The sequence below is a fragment of the Squalius cephalus genome, assembly GCF_949319135.1.
Source record: "Squalius cephalus genome assembly, chromosome: 12".
Taxonomy (NCBI): domain Eukaryota; kingdom Metazoa; phylum Chordata; class Actinopteri; order Cypriniformes; family Leuciscidae; genus Squalius; species Squalius cephalus.
In genome coordinates this window covers 4,349,705-4,373,326 of record NC_137133.1, presented here as the reverse complement: position 1 = coordinate 4,373,326, position 23,622 = coordinate 4,349,705, and the positions used below count along the sequence as shown (strand labels likewise).

The 23,622-nt window shown below is 36.2% G+C and overlaps 1 protein-coding gene across 4 annotated transcripts in view; it reads left to right on the top strand.

The window, feature by feature from the left end:
- scml4 (Scm polycomb group protein like 4) overlaps window positions 1–22,838 on the top strand; it is a 42,336-nt gene extending 19,498 nt beyond the window's left edge. For 2 of the 4 annotated variants that reach the window (XM_079889454.1, XM_079889455.1), the window contains exons 4-9: window positions 3,210–3,336; window positions 8,462–8,662; window positions 10,921–11,121; window positions 13,234–13,440; window positions 15,105–15,250; window positions 16,862–17,295. In XM_079889454.1, coding sequence (XP_079745580.1) covers window positions 3,210–3,336; window positions 8,462–8,662; window positions 10,921–11,121; window positions 13,234–13,440; window positions 15,105–15,250; window positions 16,862–16,987 — 1,008 coding nt within the window. In that variant the 3' untranslated portion in view covers window positions 16,988–17,295. Of the gene's footprint in view, window positions 1–3,209; window positions 3,337–8,461; window positions 8,663–10,920; window positions 11,122–13,233; window positions 13,441–15,104; window positions 15,251–16,861; window positions 17,296–17,391 lie in introns of those variants that run through there. The other 2 variants (XM_079889453.1, XM_079889456.1) reach the window with 2 other exon arrangements.
- The last annotated feature ends 784 nt before the right edge of the window (window positions 22,839–23,622 follow it).

The window sequence follows — 23,622 nt, the reverse complement described above, 5'->3', positions numbered from 1 at the left end:
ACTTTTAAATAAAAAAGACATTTTCTACCGGATGAGCCAAAACATTATGACCACCTGCCTAATATGCTGTTGGTCTTCTGCGTGCGGCCAAAACACCGGGGCATGGACTTTGCAAGACCCCTGAAGTTGTCCTGTGGCAGGGCTGGACCGGGGCTAAAATTCGTCCCTGGACAAATCCAGCCCATCTGGTTCCCCCGGGAATGTTTTGCTGAATGAATGCAATAAAACAGCACAGACACAAATAATAATAGATATTGTAGATTTATTATTAGGGCTGTGATAAGATTAATCGCGATTAATCGCATCCAAAATAAAAGTTTGTGTTTACATAATATATGTGTGTGTATGTGCATAATTATTTTGTATATGTAAATACACATACATGCATGTATTTTTTTAAGAAATGTTTGCATCTATATACTGTATATATTTATATATAATTTATATTATATATTATAAATGTAAATATTTTATATATAAATAACACATTTTTCTTAAATATATACATGCATGTGTGTGTATTTATATATACAAAATAACTATACACATACACACACATATATTATGTAAACACAAACTTTTATTTTGGATGCGATTAATCTTTTCACAGCCCTATTTATTATACAATGCAGTTAGCAAACTTAAAGGTGCAGAAAATGCTAACTTTAGCCTGATAGCACTGAAAGCGTACGTCCCTCCCTGCAAATCGCCGTCCAAAGCCACGCCTCCTGAAAGCATGAACGCGCACAGCCAAGAAGACCGGAGACAACGTTACTGTAATACCAATATCATGTGTCATTCACTGGTGAGAAAACTTTTATAGTACAGTTAGTAACACTACAATACCAAACAAATTCTTAAAAACAGAATATTTTCGTTTAGTTTAGCTAGCAAAACTTGTCAGTGTGTGATAATATTTCTTGCATGACAGGGTTTCCACAATGAGAGTCTGTTTGGCTCCGAGTAAGATGGATAGATCGTAGATCCTTTGCCAGTGCCACTTGTTGTCGGTTCAGAAGGAAACTCTATCTGCACAGCGTATGATGACTGATGTTTGCGTGAACAGCCTGCGCAGGGGTACGCAAACACACATTGGGTCTCATTCATGAAACATTCGTAAATATACGAGTAAATATGTGAGTGATTTGAGCGTAAAGAGACCTTCCCGAAAACTCTTCTCCTGATTCACAAATACTTCGTAAACGTCAGATGTGATAGTGAAATGTGTGTGTTAATGAATTCCAATCAGTCGTAAATGGGACGCACGTGCACGCTCATTCTCAATTACCATAAATCCCGCCCATTAAATCCGACTGACAACTATATATGGGCATCATATTATGACACCAAACGAAGGATTTCAACATGTCTTCTCAAAAGCGAATGAAAAAGAGAAATTTCTCAGATGCAGAAATTGAAGTTTTATTATCAGAAGTTTATTATCAAAACGCCATATTTTATTTTCAAGCGTACATAGTGGCGTATCAGGTCCTAAAAAAAAGGAAGCTTGGCAGCATATTACATATTACAGAGTTTCATCTGTTAATCGAACAGCCCCAGAAGTAAAAAGAAAAACCGTATGTAATTACTATATATAAAATTTTTTCAAAATGCTGTGTAAATATGTACCCGATTAAGGTGAATTAAAATGCAGCCTTATTAATGAGCAAAACGTTCGGATGTTAAACGCACTATTTACGCGTGGCTGGGAGCAGGTGTAGATTTCTTTCGTACCAACTAACATTTGGAAAATACGAACATTTTAATGAATCTGAAAATTTACGCCAGAACTACTTTACACTAGCCTGGGAAAACCCAGACAACTTCCGGCAAATTCAGATTTGCTCGAGAAGTAGTCTGGCAAAGAGCTCATTCAAGCCCATTTCCATGGCCTAGAAATCGCGGCACCAATCAGAAACGTTGAGGCGGGCTTTACATAATGACAATCGCTCTGATTGGTTTTTGGTCTATCCAATTGCGCCCAGAGGCATTTGAGCAACGTCCGTTCAACTTTTAAATGCATTATTATATTCAAATTGCAAACACATGAGGACAGTCTCCCTGAAAGACCCACTGGCAGATGAACGTGCTACTACATTTCTCTCCGAAACGGTAGGAAATTAAATTAGATTTAATAGAGGATTTTAACTGTGACACGATGATTGACAGGGCAGTTTAAGTGACAGGATGCACGCGACAGATCCGTGCGATAAAGATGACGTAGTAGTATGTCCCAAAGCTTGCCTACTTTTTTGCTACACATTCAAAAGTAAATACCTTTTCTTCACAAAAAGAGTACATACTTTTATGGCGTAGTGTAACTTAGGCGAATTGGGACGCAGCAATATGGCTTTACACGATGCCGATCGCTCTGATTGGTTTTAGGTCTATCCATCTGCGCCCAGAGGCATTTGAGCGACGTCCGTTGGTGACGCCCCTTTAGAAATGATTTGTCTATGGAGCTTTGCCAGACCATAACTCAGTTACTACTGAGAATGGTCTGGTTTTAACCAGGCTAACTTTACACACGATTTACATAAAAATTCGTTCTGCTCGTGTTTCATGAATGAGACCCATTGACCGACAGGGAACACATGCCAGAGGATCATTCGGACCGAACGCAACTATTGAACATTTTATGGTCCTAAGCCTTCCACAGACGACATATATTTATAAAAAATACATTTAGACCGCTTAACAGAGTGATTGCTATCAGGATATGAGAAGACTTTCAACCAGCTTAACAAAAAAATGTTACTGCAGATAATCACCAATGGCACCTGTAATATTGCATTTTTGTCACAAAGAAATGCACTTGACAGTAAAGCATTGATTTTGAGCTAGGATGCAGGAAAGTAAATTTACTGCTATTAAATTCTGTCATCATTTGGCCCTCGTAAAAGTCGCTTAGATCTTTATTCCTGCCCATTTCTCCTTGCATCTAATCTACCCAGACCTTAATAAGTGGACCTGTTAGGAGATGATCAACGATATTCACTTGTGACTGATCATAATGTTTTGGCTCATCAGTGTATATCAGATATAGTTTGTTATTGTAATTGTTAGTTTACTTTATTGTATTTGTAATAAAACATAATATAAAATATGACATGGCATAAATATATATTTTATAAGTATCTTAATATATTTGTATTAATCAATTATATAATAATAATAATAATAATAATAATAAATATATTTTTTTCCAGCTGAAGTCTCGCTTGATGACGCCCCTGGCTATCTCTCCTCCCAGCAGCACCCCAGAGCCAGACATGAGCTCAATCCCCCAGGACGCTGCTACTATCCCCCACTCAGCCACCCCGCAGGTCCTCACAGGTAACGGACACACATCCGTACGCTACCAGCTTCACTATCTGCAGTCTGAAGTATGCCATGCCGATCCCAGAAACCAGTAACCAGATCTAACTATTAAGGGAATAATAAAATGTGAGCATTAGAGGAATCACTGTCCTCAGAGGAGTCACATTATGACCGTCTCATTCTTTTTTTAGTGGCCAGTAGGGACTGTAACTCTAACGGAATTATGATAACTGTTATTTTTTTTTAATCAAAATGGTATGATGGGATGTGCGTCTCAGGGGTGAGAGAAGACCACCAACACTGTCTTTATAACAAGACCAGATATTTTTCCTCATCTTATTTAAAGTGATAGTTTTTCAAAAATGAAAATTCTGTCATCATTTTCTCTCCATCAGGTTGTTCCAAACCTATATAAATGTATTTCTTCTGCTGAACACAAAAGATATTTTGAAGAATATGGTTAACAAACAGTTGATGGACCCCATTGACTTCCATAGTATGGAGAAAAAAATGTGGTCCATCAGCTTTTGTTTAGTTTCCATTTCCAACATTCTTCAAAATATTTTCTTTTGTGTTCAACAGAAGAAACTCATACATATTTGGGACAACTTGAGGGTGAGTAAATGATGACAGAACTATCTAATGATTAACTATTTTGGGGGAACTATCCAAATAGACAACATCGACAACATGAAAATGTTTTGCCTGTTTGGTTTCATTTGTACTCATTCTCCGTCCTTATCTTATCTTACAGAAAGTTCTTTAAAATTCAATACTCCTATTGAATTTATTGCAGAAATGTATTTCCATATTATACACTACCAGTCAAAAGTTTGAGATTGTAAGATGTTTTTAAGTGTTTGAAAGAAGCTACATTTATTAGATTCAAAACAATACAGTAATATTGTGAAATATTATTACAATTTAAAATAGTTGTTTTTTATTATTTAAACGTAAATAATAATACGTTTTATTATTAAACGTATTTTAAAAATGTGATTTATTCCTGTGATGGCAGAGCTTAAAGGGATAATTCACCCAAAAATGAAAATTAGCCCATGATTTACTCATCCTGAAGCCATCCTAAGTGTATATGACATTCTTCCTTCAGACGAAGACAATCAGAGTTATTGAGTCCTAACTCTTCCAAGCTTTATAATGGGAGTGAATGGGTGTATGTCTTTGGAAGTCCATCAAAGTACATCCATTCATGATAAAAGTGCTTGTGTAGGAAAAATATCCATATTTAAAACTTTATCAACTATATAACTAGTTTCCGGCAAACGGCCGTACGTTTACGCCAAAAGAGTAACCCTTGAACTTGACGCACAACGTAATGACGGACGCGGTTGCCCAGCCCTGTTTGTTTGAACCACGAGAGGCGCCAAAGCTTACGCTACTCCTACATCCTACGTCATACATCGTCAAGTGTTACTCTTTTGGCGTAAGACGACTTGCGTAGGCCGTCTGCCGGAAGCTAGTTATTTTAGCCGATAAAGTTTTAAATATGGATATTTTTCTTACAAGAACGCATCGCTTCACTTCAGAAGGCCTTTATTAACCCCCCTGGGCCACGTGGAGCACTTTAATCAGGGATGGATGCGCTTTGATGGACTTCCAAAGACATAAACCCATTCACTCCCATTATAAAGCTTGGAAGAGCCAGGACAATTTTTAATTAGGGCTGTCAAACGATTAATCGCGATTAATCGCATCCAAAATAAAAGTTTGTTTTTACATAATATATGTGTGTGTACGGTGTATAATTATTTTCTATATATAAATACACACACATGCATGTATATATTTAAGAAATATTTGCATGTATATACTGTGTATATATATTCATATTATATATCATTTATATTATATATAAATATTTTATATATAAATAACACATTTTTCTTAAATATATATGCATGTGTGTGTATTTATATATAGAAAATAATTATACTCCATACACACACATATATTATGTAAACACAAACTTTTATTTTGGATGCGATTAATCGCGATTAATCGTTCGACAGCCCTATTTTTAATATAACTATAATAAGAAAAATGTCATATACACCTAAGATGACTTCAGGGTGAGTAAATCATGGGCTAATTTTCATTTTTGGGTGAACTATGCCTTTAATATCCTATAATATTCTGATTTGGTGCTCAAGAAACATTTCTTATCAGTATTAATGTTGAAAACAGCTGTTTAATATTTTTGTGAAAATTGTGATCGATTTTATTTATTTTTTTCAGGATATTTTAATGAATAGAAAGTTCATAAGAACAGCATTTCTTTGGAATAGAAATATTTTGTAACAATATAAAAATCTGTGCAAGTACAAATTAAGCATGCAAACATTGTTGTGTCATTTGTGATAAGACTTTAATAATAGATCTGTCAATCCTAAACTCAGTATGTGTGAATGTAGCCAGTAAAGACTTCATACAGCACAGACACACTTAATCTTTGGGGTCACGACCCTTCAGTCCCATCCAGTTCGGCAATAACATCCATGACTAGAAGGAAAGGGAACGGAGAGAGAAGAGTAGTTACATCTCTTATTTCAAAGGTTAATAGGTGTGAAAGTCTCAAGGGACATTATTGAGGAACCTGACTGCTCTAGCCTTAGAGGCATTATCATCCAATTTATCTCTTCATTACAATGGAGAGATCAGTTCTGTTCTGCTATATTGCCTTTTTAATGGAATAAAAAAAATCTTACTATTTTTAAAATATGAGCTTAGAATGAATTCACATCACAACTGTAGCATGTGTAATTTTCAATTATGCCATTCAAAATGAATGAAGCCTGCACCTCAATGCTGTTCAAGGTCTGCTTTAAACATGAGAAGTTGTGACGTATGGCTGAACTCCGTCTTGAGTTCTCAAAGCTTAATCCGTTTGCTGTAGGGAGTAGTTGCTGAACAAGAGGCTTTTGTCTGCCCACCAGGTTTCTAGACTTTAATTCTTTTTGCAATGGAAAAGTCATGCTCTCTTCTGGTCCCTCTCCTATTTTTCAACAACCATGTTCATTTTGTTCAGATTCATGCCTTCATGAGACCAGCGTTTTGTCTTCAATTCTTTTAAGAAAGAAATCTGACGAAGCATCTCGGTGCTCGCAAACCTGCGTTCCGATGTGAGGGTGTTACCGAGGGAGTTGTTGTCGAGGTCATGACCTTAATGACCTCAGGTCATTGTTAACAGCTTTGGTGTTTTGTTTTATTCGGAAAACGTGTTTGTATATGACTGCTTGCAATTCAATTATATTGCCTTTCCTGAGGGTGGTTCATTTTCACTGTCGTTAAGCCTACACGTCTGGCATGTCAGTAATCTTGCTATTGGTTATCTATTTTAAGACTTTGTGTGTTATCTCTGAACTCTGTACACTTGCTGTTCATTGACTTTATCCTGTTACACATTCTCAAACATAGCACAGGCTACTTCTTGAGATTATTTTAGGTGTGTATGTGTATGTGTGTGTGTGTGTGTGTGTGTGTGTGTGTGTGTGTGTGTGTGTGTGTGTGTGTGTGTGTGTGTGTGTGTGTGTGTGTGTGTGTGTGTGTGTGTGTGTGTGTGTGTGTGTGTGTGTGTGTGTGTGTGTGTGTGTGTGTGTGTCTGACTCCTGGTCATGGTGCTTCTAGATGACAGACGACGAAGGAAATCCCTTAGCAGGGCAATCTGTCAGATTAAAGCATCCTCATGCTGCAGACGAGCGAGGGAAGTCAGTGGGGACAGATTGTGTGGGAGGAAATGGGAGGGGGACGAGTGATTGGTGGATTCCCACACGCTCTCTCTCTCTCTCTCTCTCTCTCTCTCTCTCTCTCTCTCTCTCTCTCTCTCTCTCTCTCTCTCTCTCTCTTTATTTCTGTTATGTACCTGTATTGTTTTTGTTGATATTAAACGCTCATGCTTGTATTTTTCCGTGTTTTTAAGTCACTTGGGATAAATAAATGCATAGAAATGGAAATGTTTCCTATTAAAGGGTTGTTTTAGGGTAATCAAAACATTATTGGCTCTGGGTGGCTTATAAAACCGCAGATGCTTTTTAGGTGTGATTTACAGTATGTGATCTAGTTTAATGGCATTGTTTTAAGAAGAGGAGCAGGTGTATATTTGTAATGTTCTTTGTATTTCTAAGTGCTTGAATTTGTCAGAGAATAAAACTAAAATGTAAAGACTATTTTTTTGGTACATGTTTATATCAGGTTTAATTTTGATCAATAATTCCTTTGCAATTACTGAAATGCACAGTATATAGCACATGATTGAAGCTGTCACAAGCGCTGAGTTTTTTTATTTTTTTATTTCTATGTTGTTTCTCCTTTGTTGCCCTGTCTTTCTTTTATTGCTTGTCTCTTGGGTCTCATGACGAAACGATCTATAAATGTGGCCTCAAATGTTTGAAGATTCCTTGACAAATATCACAATCTATTTTGTAGTGTCAATAAGGAAGACGTGCACTGTGTGCCAATATGTGTGTGTGTGTTGTACATTTACATGTAGGCATTGTCTTTATAGATCATGGATTCATTTTTTAAATACTGTGCTGTTTGTGCTTTTGATTTTGCTTTGCTTTGCTTTTAAAATTACTTATTAACTTAAACGAATGGTTCACTTAAAAATGAAAATTCTGTCATAATTTACTCGCCCTCAAGTTGTTTCAAACCTGAATGAATTTATTTCTTCTGCTGAACTCTAAAGAAGATATTTTGAAGAATGTCGGTAACCAAACAGTTGTTTGACCCCATTGACTTACATAGTATTTCCTACTATAAAAGTCAATGAGGTACATCCATCAACTGTCTGGTTACCGACATGTTACCCGACAACTTGAGGGTGAGTAAATGATGACAGAATTTTCATTTTTAACTAAACTATTCCTTTAAGCAAACAGTATAAACTTATATTTTCAGTACATAATACAAAAAAAATCTCGAAATCAAGAGTCAAACAAAACCAACGAATTACCCTCCATTAGCAATCCAAGACTTAGTCAGACCATAACATGAACTGAGAAAAAAAAAATGCAAATACAGCAGTCTCATATTGTGCTTATTCCGTTAAAAATGCATGCTGAAAGCAGCTAATGCTAATTTTAACATCTCTCTCTTTCTCTCTCTGTCCATTTTATTCCAGTGTGTATCTACGTGAATAAGCAGGTGAACACGGGTCCTAACCTGGACAGGCAGAAGGTGCTGCAGCTGCCGGATCACCTGGGTCCCGCCAGGCCCTCTGTGGTGCTGCAGCAGGCGGTACAGGGCTGCATCGACAGCGCCTTTCAACAGAAAGCCGTCTTCACCTTGCTTACAGAGGGCTACGGAGGAGAAAAGATCTCAGGTTCATTTGCATAGCCACCCTAATGCGTGCCTCCATTCTGATTCTCATTCTGGATTCTGTATATACATATATGCACTACTAGTTTGAGCAGCAGATCAGCATATTAGAATGATTTCTGAAAGATCATGTGACACTAGCTACGTTTACATGGACACAATCGGAATGAAATCAATCCGATTGATGAATCCGAACAAGGTGTTTACATGAATGATAAATAAAGTAATCGGGTTAATGTGCGCGTTTATATGTCACAAGTTTCAAATCGGATCTGATGTTTTGACATGCGCATACTGCACTAATATACAGAGTTTCCTGCTTTTCGCGCATAACTATTCTCCTCTATTGGTTCTTTATTTGTTTTAAACAGCAGACATAATATATTAATTCGTCTCTGGTCATAATTTAGAGCATATTAACCGGTTTGCCATGCTGCTTATTGATCACGCAGTAAAAATGCCCCTCCCCGCAGCCAAAACCAGTCGTCTGTGGATGACAATCCAAAACAAGGACTGGTGGGACGTTGTCCTGCTTCACTTCACAGACGCGCGAGTGAAATGAGAATTTTAGAATGACGTGAAACTTATTAATATGACACTTTATTCAACAGGAAGAACAGCTCGTTCCGCGCGTCATACGTCATTACGCTAGGTAACGTCATTGCACATGCGCAGTCCTTTCAGTTTAGGTTTTCAATCCGATCAAGTGTTTACATGTTCTCTCGATCGGATTACAAAAGGGATAAACCACCCCTTTCAATCCGATCGAAATTTCATTCGGATCGAGCTCAATCGGATCGATTAAGGTGTTTACATGAAGGTTTTTTAGTCCGATTGAGCCGTCAATCCGATTATAAGTGTCCATGTAAATGCAGCGACTGAAGACCGGAGTAATGACGCTGCAAATTCATGGTTAATTGAATTAATTGTTTTCTTTTAAATTGTAGTGTACAAAGTAATGATCAAGCACAAAGTTAGTGCTGGTTTATGGGACGTTTTTAAATATACTGTAAAGGTACATGTATACACACACACATACACACATCTTAATAAAATATAAATACATATACATACAAATATATACATATGTATAAATACATAAATATATATATATATATATATATATATATGAAGAGTTCAGATGCAAAAGCCTCTAAGTGCCATCTGAAATTTCGTATTTTCGTATTTACTGTAACGGCATTTACAACAGTGTGCAATTTAAAGGGATACTTCACCTCTGGGAAGATGAATGTGTATTTAAAATAGGTCATTTAAGTAGAAGAAATGTGGAGAAATTTTTGAATTTGGAGCTTTCTAGACTGAGAAAAGCCAGAAAATGTATTTTTGGCTTATGTGGATGAAAGACAACAACTCCCAGAATGCACTTGCTTCGCTGCCTTAGGAGGCCACGCCTACCGGTTAGAGAGCACAGTTGAAAACAACAAGGCTAGCCTAAGTAAGTGATGAGTTTGCCAGGGATTTAGAGACCCAAAATGTCCGGGTTTCGGCTTTTGCGTTCTACAGTCGCCATTCATTCATTATGTTTACTGTGGCGAGCAGGACGAGGCTGACGGCCGCGGGAGAACGGCGCGAGGCCGGTGGCGTCATTACTGAGACGCGCCGGGTCTCGCATCTCTCACGGAGGAGCGGAAATTTTCTTAGCAATGGTAAAACGCACATCAACCGATCACTTGTTTAGCGTTCATGTAAACACTACAGTCAGATTCACCGATCGGAATTAATTCAGTTAGATTGAAACGAGAGGTGTGCATGTAAACAATGAATGGCGACCACAGAACGCAAAAGCTGAATCCCGGACATTTTTAACAGTCTCGCCCGCCGGACAAGTCCGGGAAAAGGAAGATGGTAACCCCTACTTACTCAGCTTTCTCCTATTATTCAGCTTTCTCCACAGAACAAGAGCATGCTAGCTTAGCTTCCAAAGAAAGACGGCTGACACTGTGTACATTCTGTGAGTGAGATCCCACCCTCTATGGGCGGGTTGTAAACATGCGGAACAACGCCATCTACTGGCTGTAGTCTTTAGCCTCTGGACAGAAAATCCTCCGATGACGCAAAATGACGATTTTTGCGTCATCGGAGGATTTTTTCCAGACAAAAAATACATAAATCTCTCCTCTCAGGGGGATATGAGGGGGGAAAGCATGGTAATTCGAAAATACTACAGGTTTTCTACTAATACAAAGCTTAATGCTAAATCCTGAAGTAACCCTTTAAACACTCTTTCTTTCTCTTCATCAGCCACCTTTGATGGTAAACAGCATCTGTTGAGTTTGCCAGTGGTCAACAGCGTAGGTTATGTTCTCCGCTTCCTCAAGAAGTTGTGCCGAAGCCTGATGTGTGAGAACCTCTTCAGTGACCAGCCCATCGCTCCTTCATCGTCTCCCTCCTCCTCTTCCTCATTCCACGCTGAAAAGCACTCAGACGGACAGCCCAAGTCAAGTGCGTGCTCATCAAGCTCTGTTATTCTACCCTTTTTTTTAAATACTAGAGCTGTGTTTCCGTCTATATCTACACAGCCTGCAGTTGAAGTAAACTTTTCTATATTAGACAATTCTTGTTTTTGTCAATTTTTGTTTTGGATGTTTTGTAATTTGGTGTTTGATTGGATCTGCACTCGTTTCTGTCGCTGTCCAATTTGCCCTTCTGAAAATGCTGAGGAGGCCTTTAGTGCAAGCTGAGCTGTTTAAGTGGCAGTGAAAGGTTGAGTGCCTCTGTGAGTGGCCTGTGGTTTGAGTGTTTGAGTTCTGCTGGCTCCACCCACCCCCCCCCACCCCCCTCTTTTCCCCCTGTGAATGTGGTTTGGGAGCTCTAGAGATTAGAGCATTAACTTCAGTATGACACAATATCACACTGCTCAGCTACATAGGCAAAGGTTGTGTTGTGACTTAATCCCATGTCAATGGTTAACGTGGTTGAGAGAGGAAAACCCACTCCAGGGGGAGCCTACGTTACTCGTCAACACTGTATGTTTATCAGTGTTTCCTACAGACAGCTGTGTTTGCAATGTCTACCAGCTACCTATAATTCATTCTAACTACATAAAAAAAAAAAAAACTATTTAATAATATTAATTTTATTTATTTTTTTATTATTCCGGTTTAAAAAAATACATTTTAATTTATTTATATATTTTTTTTTTAATTTATTGAACAAACAGTCAGTATAATGAACAGTCTGTATAATCCACTAACATTTTGAGTCAGACATGACAAAGTATTCAGTAGGGCTGGACCCGAATATTCGAACAATCGTTCGGTGGGTTGGTATTCGATTTGAAAATTTGCCATTCGAATATTCGTTTTGTTTTTTTTGCACACCTGGGATCCCCTGCGAAACGGTTCTCATTCGCGCTTGAATAAGGCCGGCGACACACTGGCTGCGTGGCATGTCCGTTTTTATTTCGGCTCCCATGTTAAAGGAGAACTCTGGTTTGCACACTGCCTGCGTGAAACACGCGGCGCGGCTCGAGCCACGCGGAAAACGTGCATGCTAGAAATAGAACCGACTCCTAAGTGTTCCTGCAATGGGAGTGTTCTCTGGCTAGAGCGCAGAACAGCGGAGTTTGTATGGACCGAAGTGCATGCCTGAGCTTGTGTTTTGGGTTAAGCTGCGTTGCTTTGACATTGTGGAAAATAGAATAATAGAAACAAAATGTATTAGCCTTTTTACCCGTTATTATCAATCTAAATTAATCTAGTTTTTAATTTAACTTAATTTCGGTTTTCTTTATTTAAATTTCGGTTTTTCTTTATTTAAATTTCGTTTTTTCTTTATTTAAATTTCGTTTTTTTTTTTTTTTTTTTTATCTACCCTTTACTGTCGGTAATTTGTTAGTCAGAAAAATATTAGACTACCTTAAAAGTATTGCTTAATTTAACAGACCTGTGTGTGTGCGTTTTATATCACTAGTGCAGAATATAAGCCCGGTGCGCCACTTCCCGCTCGCGCTGTTCTGTAGTTTACTAAAATTCTGAATGTGTTGCGTCTCGCCTGTCCATCTATATTGCACCAAATGCGACACTGCACTCCCGTGTGAAGTCGATTGGATGAACGGTTCTCGAAATAATCAAGATGTAAACGGTCAGACAGACACATAGAGATTCCTGCCTTTAATAGAGAGAAGAATATGTTCAGCCCCCTCTCTCCGAAGCTTCGAATATTCGATGTTCATTACTACCGAAGTTTCGAAGCTCAAAAAATGGTATTCGGACCAGCCCTAGTATTCAGAGAGTTTATTCAGTGAAGAGTTCATCAGACTAATACAATCTCATAACTGCATTTATGTAATTCATTAAAAGAATGAATTTCTTAATGAATTAAGATTTCCACTTTCGTGAATCGGACTACACTAGTCATTCTGTATGTTTGCTTTTTAATGCAGAAAAACATAGAAAGCTGTGTTTGCTTAGCATTTGCATATGTATACAATTTGGTTTGGATGAATCCATACAGGCCAATCTGCACTCAAAAAAAGCAATAATTATCCTGAGCCAAATGACATGCATGCTTAACATGCATTATTTTCCCTAAATTGCTTTTCTTTTTGTGCAGCAGACTCGATGGTGGATGATTACCATGGCGATTCAATGGACCCTAAGCGCTATTCTGTTGACCCCAGCGACTCTGCTTTTGGAGCGATGTCCTCACCGTACACGGCGAGTAAACCTGCATATGGTTTTCGTTCTGGCCCCGTCTACTCTGGAGGTGTGTGCAGGCAGGCAGCCAGTCCCAGCACATTCCAGGAAGGAAACAGAAGTGGTAAGAAAGAGGAAATTAACACTTTTACAATAAAGCAGAAAAAGAGTTTCTGCACTACTTTAAAACCATGTTAATCAAATGAGATGTATGTGAGAAGATACCATACCAGATAATCAAAAAACTGAAAACTAAATAGTATATAAAGTACCAATGGCTCTCAAGTAAGGGGGGGTTGGAGCCCACAAGGAGGTCTCAAGATGACTTAAAATGATTTAAACAACAAAAAAACAGATATTTCTTATTATTTATATATATATATATATATATATATATATACAGTATATATATAAAATAAGAAATATCTGTCTTTTTGTTGTTTAAATAATTTGAAGTCACCTTGAGACCTATATATATTTTAGGGATGGGACGGTATGAAAATTTCATATCACGATAATAGTGACCAAAATTATCGTGATTATCAATATATCACGGTTTTGTTAAAACGAGATGAAAGTGTTCAAAAATAACTGATGCTCACACTGAAAACATTTCAACAAGTTTTATATTTGAAAATCAACAAACAACAAATAAAACAAGCAGCTCTATGCACTTTTTTAAGCAAGATTATATTCTGTGGCATTTCCTTCCTTAAAATGACCGTCGTCAATAACAACGCATTATAACACAGCGCACATGTATCACAACGGACGCGCACGCGCTCTCTCGTTTTCGATTGTATTGAAAATGAAATCAGAGTTGATTTATTGTTTACTGAGTTTGGTAATATTTTTGTGATCATGTAAAATTTAAAACATTAATCTGCCGTCCGCCATTCCTTCTCGAATAAAAAAAACAACAACATTGAGAGCTGCGCCTGCGTCAGCCTGTTATTAAGTGAGTTATTAAATAATAATCAATAATTATAATTTATAATCGCTATTATAAAAATTATAATAGCTATAATTAGACACGGTTTTAATGATAATTCAATTTTAAATGATAATACTAACCGTCAGTACATTTTATTGTGGTTTATAGTGAAACCGGTAATCGCCCTATCCCTAATATATATATATATATATATATATATATATATATATATATATATATATATATATATATATATATATATATTAGGAAATTCACTTATATAGTGAATCACAAACAACTGGAAAAGTCATGGGGCCTTCTAAAATGGTTGTGGTCAGTGAGGGCCTTGGAGTCAAAAAGGTTAAGAACCACATTTACTGCATATATGACATTTTGGTAACACTTCCTATTAAGCCTGTATTTATAATGCATTATAAGGGTATTCTTAATGCATTATAATACATGCATAATGCCTTATAAACAACTTTATAATGTGTTGTATCATCTGATAAATAATCATAACAATAGTTACAATACATTAAAATACTTAGCTATTTGTGGTTATAACTTTTAAGAGTATAATGCATTATAACACCAGATAAAGCCTGTATTTATAATGCATCAAACTGGTATTCTTAATGCATTATAAGGCACACATATTGCCTTATAATGTGTTTGTACTCTTAAAATTTATAACATATTATAGGGTTGTTTGTGCATGTATTATAATGCATTAAGCATACCGTTAAAATGCATTGTAAATACAGGCTTCATAGAAAGTGTTACTGATATTTCTAGCTTCAACCAAGAATGATAATCCTAGCCTTGTCTGAACCTGATTTCTCTCTGTCTAGCCTACAGTCCATCCCCAGACGGAGGGGAGGCGAAGCCCCCACCCAGTAAGGATCCCTCCAGGTGGAGCGTGGATGAGGTGGTGTGGTTTATCAAAGATGCAGATCCTCAAGCGCTGGGCCCGCACGTGGATCTCTTCAGAAAACATGTGAGTCTGACTGACACATTTATTTACAAGTGGCAAACAAACACCATGTGTTGAACATATTGTCAGATAACTAATCCCTGTGTAGGTAACATTAGTTCAGTTTCAAGTTAGAGAACCAGATCAACTCAAGTTCACATGATTGGTGATATAACCACCTGAGCTGAATGTTAAATGGAAAAGATTTCAAATCATTGCTTATTTAAAACAGAACAAAAAGCAAAGTACAATTGAACACCATCTAATGAAATTGAATTTTACTCTTCCACATAGGGCCGCACAATTAAAGTGCAAAAAAGGCTGTGATTTAATTCATTATGGAAATACGTCCATCTCAGTGTGTGCTCTGAGTTTGGTGGTTGTGTGGTTCATCATGTGAATTGTAATTGGAAAGCACTGCAGGTTCACTTCTGCTTCACATTATGTAATTCACATTTGCTACAAGTGAAGAAATAGAGGGGGAGATTATTATTATAATATAAAAGAAGTATCTTCTGCTCACCAAGGCTGCATTTATTTGATTAAAAATACAAACAAAAACAGCAATATTGTGAAATATTATTCCAATTTAAAACAGCTGTTTTCTATGTGAATATACAGTAAAGTGTAATTTATTCCTGTGAAATCCAGAAATCACTCTAATATGATGATTTGCTGCTCAAGAAACATTTATGATTATTATCAATGTTGAAAACAGTTATTTACATTTTTATTTCATGATGCTATGATGAATAGAAAGTTCAAAAGAACAGCATTTATCTGAAATCTAAAGCTTTTGTAACATTAAACACTACCCTTCAAAAGTTTGGGGTCAGTAAGAATTTTTATTTTATTTTTGGGGGAAAGAAATTAAATAAATCAATACTTTTATTCATCAGGGATGAGTTAAACTGATCAAAAGTTACAGTAAAGACATTTATAATGTTAGAAAATATTCTATTTTAAATAAATGCTGTTCTTTTGAACTTTCTATTCATCAAAGAATTTTGAAAACAATTTGTACACAACTGTTTTCAACATTAATAATAATAATGAATGTTTCTTGAGCATCAAATCATCATATCAGAATGATTTCTGAAGGATCATGTGACACTGGAGTAATGATGCTGAAAATTCAGCTTTGATCACAGGAATAAATTACAGTTTAAAATATATTAAAATAGAAAACAGTAATTTTAAATTGTCATAATATTTCACAATATTACTGTTTTTTTTATTATTATTATTATTGTTTTTTATCAAATAAATGCAGCCTTGGTGAGCAGAAGAGACTTACTGACCCCAAACTTTTGAACGGTAGTGTAAATAGAGATTATTATAATATTTTCCAGGTAGAATGAGCAGTTCAAGTCAGAGTAAGTGGAGCAAAAGCATTCTGCAATCACCATTTGTACCAATACTACTACTGTGCAAAGTTCATCTGTTGTTAAGCTCTGCTTCAACTCTGGACCGCTAACACTCTGTTAAATCTAATGCAGGTTTTGGGCCAGATTTTTGTGCATGTGTTTTTCCAACTCAGAATATTCTAATATCCTCAATAGTTAAACACTGTAAAACATTGTTTCATGTGTACAGTAAGCATTCTGTTGTGGACATTGTGATTTACTTCTTCAGGAGATTGATGGGGATGCTCTTCTTCTCCTGAAGAGTGACATGATCATGAAGTACCTGGGACTCAAACTGGGCCCGGCTCTCAAGCTCTGCTACCACATTGACAAGCTAAAACAGAACAAGTTCTGACCGGTCTCTGCACCTTACACACACACACACACACAGATGGATTCACTCACAGTATTTACTCTCACTCATTTGTTGTAGTACTGGACTTTTTTATCGCCCATTCTTTGGTCATTCAAGGACAAGCACCAGACCATTGTTTTTTTACTTGTGTGGTTTGTCTGCCTGTATATTGGGACATTTCACTGACCAGAACATTTGCTTGTTCTAATTTTAAGCGTTTTATTGATTACTTGATATCTGAACACTGCTCTAATCAAAAGGCAAGTCATCTCAGCTGCTTTCTGGGATTTTTTATCCTCAAGTGAGAGTGCAGATGAATTATAACTGTAAACCATCCTTCTTCAAATGGACAGAGTTGTAACAAACGTATTAGGTCACTGACAAACTCGCTCCCGTTTTTACAGAGCCATGGACTGTGACTAAAACCCTGTGAACTTCAGCCACCTGCTGGTGAAGGGGAGTCACTGCAACTCCGTGACACTTTACCCCCGTTCTAACCAGGAACCATTCAGCTTCTTATTTTGCAGAGAGCTACTTCGAAGGCCGATAACCAGTTACTAACAGAATTCAGCATTGTGCTTTTCGACTAAACAGGTACAGTGTGCACACAGTCTTGGCAGGGTACAACTATGAACACTTTGCAACCAGCAAATAACAGGCACAAATGCAACTCTATTCAGCAATGGACCACCAGTCATGTCTTTGGAAAGCCTCCCAGCCAACCAGAGTCAGAACTAAACAGGATTACACTACAAGGCAGTTTCTGCTTCAGTAGAAATGGTGCATTACAAACATAGTAATGCACACCAGGTGCTGTTTCTCAACCAGCAAGTCACGTTTAACTAAAAGCAACTATACTGGTATTATACATTTCATACTGTGGACCAAATACACTGAAATTCTCATCAGTCCCAAAACTTCTTGTTTTTCTCTTTTCGGAGCAGAGGCCTCATATTAAAAAGCTGCTCTGATATTACACAAATGTCAACTTGTGATTTACTTACAAAATATGTAGCACTTTACAATAAGGTTCAATATATTCAATACATTGGGTATAATGAACTTAGGTTAATAATAATCCAAAATTCTTTTATTCAGCAAGGATGCATAATTGATCCAACAGTAAACTGACAGTAAACACTTAAATTATTACAAAAAAATATATATTTTAAATCAATTCAGATACATTTTAGTAGGTTTCTATTCATCAAAGGGTCACTGTTTCCACAAAAATATTAAGCTGCACTTTTTTTTCCAACACTAGCCGCGTTTCCATTAAAGATTCGCGCAAAACTTTTGCAATTTTTTTTTTTTTCTAAATATTGATAAAAAACTATTGCGAAATGACGGCGTTTCCATTAACCGATGTTATGCGACTAAAACGTCATTTTTTCCTCTCGCGATAAGTCATTCCAAAAATCATGGCAACGGACGTTGGTAAGTTTATATATATATATCACAGTCACGTACCGCACTAGACATTATTATTATTATTAATGGAAGGAAACGTAGGCGTGTTATCCAAGCATTAATGGCAAGGAAAGAGCCTTATACTGTGTCTGTGAGCGGCACATATGAAGAGTTTCTGGGTGTTTCTCACTCATTTCTGCTTCGAGGTCTTGATTGTGGCATTTCTTAGAGGTTTAGAATCCAGTATTCCTGTAATTCTTTTGTCTTTTATGAATTCAATAAAGAACTCCGTCTCGTATTCTGTCCAAACACACCGCGCCTAAGTCAGCTGACCTGTAAATGCACAAAAACTGTTTCCATTGTAGTTTTGTGAAATATTTATTTTTCGAATTGCCTGAAAAACCACCTCATGCGAGCGTAAAAACTTTTTTGCGATAAAAGCGAGTTTTTGCGAAATTGACGTGTTTCCATTGAGCGTATTGTCAATTCGCAATTTAAATTTGCGCAATTTGAAGGGTAATGGAAACGCGGCTATTTATAATTAAAAGAATATATAAAAATTAAAATTTTAATCGTAATTTTAATTTTTAATTTTAATCAGCATATTAGACTGATTTCTGAAAGATCATGTGACACTGAAGACTGGAGTAATGATGCTGAAAATTCAGCTTTGCCATCGCAGGAATAAATAACATTTTAAAATGTATTAAAATAGAAAACGGTTATTTAAATTGTAATAATATTTTACAATATTACTGTTTTTACTGTTAATAAATAAATGCAACCTTGGTGAACACACCATTAACCTAGATTATTAACAAACTGAACTTTATTGTAGCGTTGTCACAAATTTTGTAGGCATGTTTCAACCCATTTTTTTTAAGTTGTGTAAATTGTCTTTATTTCACTAACATTTTGACTGTGGATTAGACGTGGATTTCTTTGGTAAATGTACAGTGTATACGTGCACGCAAGCTGATGTACTTTAGAGGTACTTCTCTGATCTAATGTTACATTTGAGCTAGGTTTCAAACAATTACTGCAGTTTGCTTTCTTTTGTGAAAAATGTGTGAAAAGAGTCATTTTAGTCTCCTGAAGCATTTCAGGAAATTATTTTATTATTATTATTATTATCCTTTTTATTATTGTTATTTTCTTCTTTTTAATATATATATATATATTATTTTTTTGCACAAATGGCATTCAGAATTACTGTATTGCTTTTCAGGTGAACCTAAAGAGATAGTTCATCAAAAATGAACATTCTGTCATATTTTATTCACCCCCATGTCGTTCCAGACATGTAAAGTCCACACGAGAAATAAAGTCATACAGGTTTGGAGCGATGAGAAATCAATTTCATTTTTGTATGAACTATCCCTTTAAGTCTGCCCTGATGATGTCATACATCTCCCAAAGTGGATTACACCCAAGTGTACAACATTTCTGTATCTGCAACCATGTGTAAATATAATAATTTATGTAGTAGCCACAGATTAAATTTACAATTTCAGAAGTAAAAGAGCAAATTATGTAAAACAGTTTAGATTCAATCATCCAATGAACACATAGAGCTTTAACATGTAACCAGCTTTGCTGTGCTAGACTTCATTGTTGTACGATCTGCCTCTTAAAGCGACTGCTATGCTAACTTGCTATGCTAGCATCTGTACAGAATTGTTGTCTATAATTTTGCATCAGGGAGGCTGTTTAAGTGGTCTGTTTTGTCCCACTTTTTATCTTTTTTTCCTGTAGCACCAGTTGTCCTGGGTTTAATAGCTTTCTCAATGAAAAATGTGTAAGAGGAGAATCATAAAAACACCAGAAAAAGGGAATTAATCAGCGAGCTCTTAAATCCGGTGCTACATTAAGAGGTCAGGGGTCTTTATAAGTGAATCTACTGATTTGAAAAGAAGCGTATTCATTTTTTTACATGAACCGTCTCTTCTGATTGGTTGGAAAACGTTCAAAGGTATAAACAAAAGGGTTTGGGTTTTAACACAGAGACCCAAGATTATAGAAATATATTACCCATGTCTGATGTTCAAACTCTTGTATTAGCTTTAAAAGCAGACTGTTTTTTTTTCATGTACTCAAACAATGGGAGTATCTTGTTGGTTTTAAAAGCCCTTTAACTGAGTAATAGCAGCACTGAGCTTTCAAATATGTTTGCAAGCATTATTTTTTATGGCTGCACTTAACTAAAATCCTACTTCATGTGGGAAGCTTTGACACTTTCATAACAATCTTTAATAATGTTTTGGACTGTTTATGACCTCGCACAGATATTCTGCTGACATTGACCGGCTCCGATGTTCCTGTCAAGATATTACCAATGTTTGTGTCGGGAATATGAGTGGGCTTTTATGGATGATCTATTCTTCAGTTCAGTTCTGGATCGTTTTGTGTGCATTGCATTCATATGTCAAGTTTGCGTTTGCCTCCGCAACATGTCATTCATTGTCATTTTTGATATAACGGAAAATGTAAGTACATTTATGAATGCTGCTCTCGATGATCGTCCCATGTAAGACTTTCAATTTGTCAGCTCACAAAAGAGTTTTCATGGAAAACGGGGGACTTCAACACGGACCATTCATGTTGGTGCTATAATATGACTGTGTATTTAACGAATAATGATTTTATGCATATGATTTTATGGTTGGTTTGCTTTATTTCTTCAGATAGGCTTCAGTGTTGTGAACTCTCGTGACTGACGACAGGCTCTGCATTGTGAGGTTAATATAGAGCATTATGAAAGAGTTAGAATAAAGCATTATGAGCACCCTATACTGAACTCCATTTGTAAATCTATACGTGGCTATAGAGCGGTGCAGGGAGGATTTTTCCATAGGCTTTTGAATTATCACAAAAAATAAGCTCTGTGATTTACAAAAGTTTATGTCCAAGATCATTTTCACAAATGAACACAACTTTAATGAATTTTGAAGCCTAAATACAACCGTCAGATATAAAAATCTAACCTTAGGCTATAAACAAACTGTCAATGTCACCACAATCAAGCGTCCCAACAACTCTAATGTAGCCATATGTAGGCATATTTATTAATATGTGAAATAACCCCCACCAACCCAAAACATGGGTCAGTTCAAGGACAAACTCCCTAAAATGTTTAGATTTGGGGTAGAACCTATAACTGGTATGTTTATGTATATTCAGACTGGTATTTGTCAGTATACTGGACAAATTAGTTTTTGACATTTTGACATGTCAAAGATTGGGAAAAAAATTGTGTTGGTCATCTTAGAGATAAAATGAAGTTGCAGAACGTAACAACTAAAAATATATTTTTGTAACGATACCATAGAAGAACCATTTTGGGTTCACTAAAGAACCTTTCGGTGAACAGATCTTAAAATAACCATTTTTTCCTATGAAGAACATTTTAATAATCTAAAAGAACCATTTTTTCACTATAAAGAACCTTTAGTGCAATGGAAAGGTTCCAGGGAAATAGTTTCTTCATGGAACCACAGATGCCCGTAAAGAACCTTTATTTTTAAGAGTGTATAAGAGTGTTTCTGTATCCCTAGCGCTGCTCTTGTGTAGACAGACACAACTCGGTATAGCCAGAACATGCATATAAATGTTTCTCCATGCTCAAGGCCATTTCGAATAAAGTCATTTCTGGACTTCAGAGCATGTTGAATGCTCTAACTAACACTTCCCCAACTCCATACATCTTCATACACAATATAGCCATTCAATTGTGGCAGATTTCCAAATTCAAGGTAATGACACTTGTCAGTTTTTTACAGGTTTCATTGTACAAAACTATTTTCTTATATACTGTCCAGATTTACAGTGTGTATTCAAGGAAAGTCTGATCATCTCAGCCATCTAAGCTTGCCATCAACTGAGGCAAAGAAAAATTTGATATTTGTAATGTGTGTTCATGATAAAAAGAAAGGAAGGTATGAAGGTTGATACTTAAAAACAAGCTAATCTTAACCCTATATTATGGAACAAATGTGCAATTGATAATTTTTTATAAACCCATTTTGAAGTGGACACATAAATAAACATAATTTATTAAATGTTTAAAAATATAGTTAAATGTAACCGTAAAATAAAAAATAAACTAATAATGCCAGTTTGCATAAATAGGTGTTTAAAACGGTTTATTTTGAAACGTTTCATACATGCATATACACACGTAAATGTTTTATTTAATTTTAATTAATGCATTGATTAGTGGCAATCCTAGACCTCCATATAACTTACACATTGGAAATCTAAATATTGCCTGTCCTGTAAATATTGTGATGTGCTGACCATCTTCTACATATAGGTGGCACTATTGTGTCTTAAATGTGCTGTGTGTAACAGCTATAACAAAACATGGGCTAATATATCATACTTTACTCCCTCGTCTCACACTCCCATGGTGTGTTTTGGAATACTTATTTCTGGAGAGAAAAAAAAAAAAAGACCACCACAATGATTAATAAGTGTCATAATCTGAATATATGCAATCAGATTTTGTTCAATTATTTTGCATAGAATTTAAATCCATCCATACCTGATGATAATTAAATAGATTTTCAGCTATGGTTATTTTTTTATTGACTTTTTTTCCTGCTGTTTGCCTTCTCTGGCAGGACGGAGTATAATAGATACGAGTTGATATTCACCACATGTTTTCATGGCAGGGAGGTTTTAACCTGAGTGCTACATAAAGAATGCACATCATGAGTGTACTCTGTTGTTGTTATTTTTTCACTTAATTTTTTTATTATTGTCTGTTTATTTTGAGGCTGTTTTTTTATGGCATTAAAGAGCACCCACGCACAAGAAAAAGATTACAAGAATCAGAGAGGGCAGGTCAGGCTCGCTCTAATCTTTTTGAAACTGGAGTGTCCATAGAATACAGATGCAACTGTGTATCATGCTGAAGGGGAAGCACTCAAAAGCTTCTCAACATGCAACAGTGGAACAACAAACAACGCTACTTCCCCACCAAATAAAACCCAATGTGCCTTTAGCCAAGTGTTTCTGAACGGAAAACCAAATATAGAGTCTAGAGATTCTGGAGAAGCTCTTAAATTAATGTTGAAAAGATAAAATGTGCACCCCAAAGGCATGAAGAATTTTTTTATAGAATATTGCACAAAGAGTATGTAAGGGATAATCCACGGCTAGCTGTGCATTAAAGGGATACTTCAGGATTTAGCATTAAGCTTTGTATTAGTAGAAAACCTGTA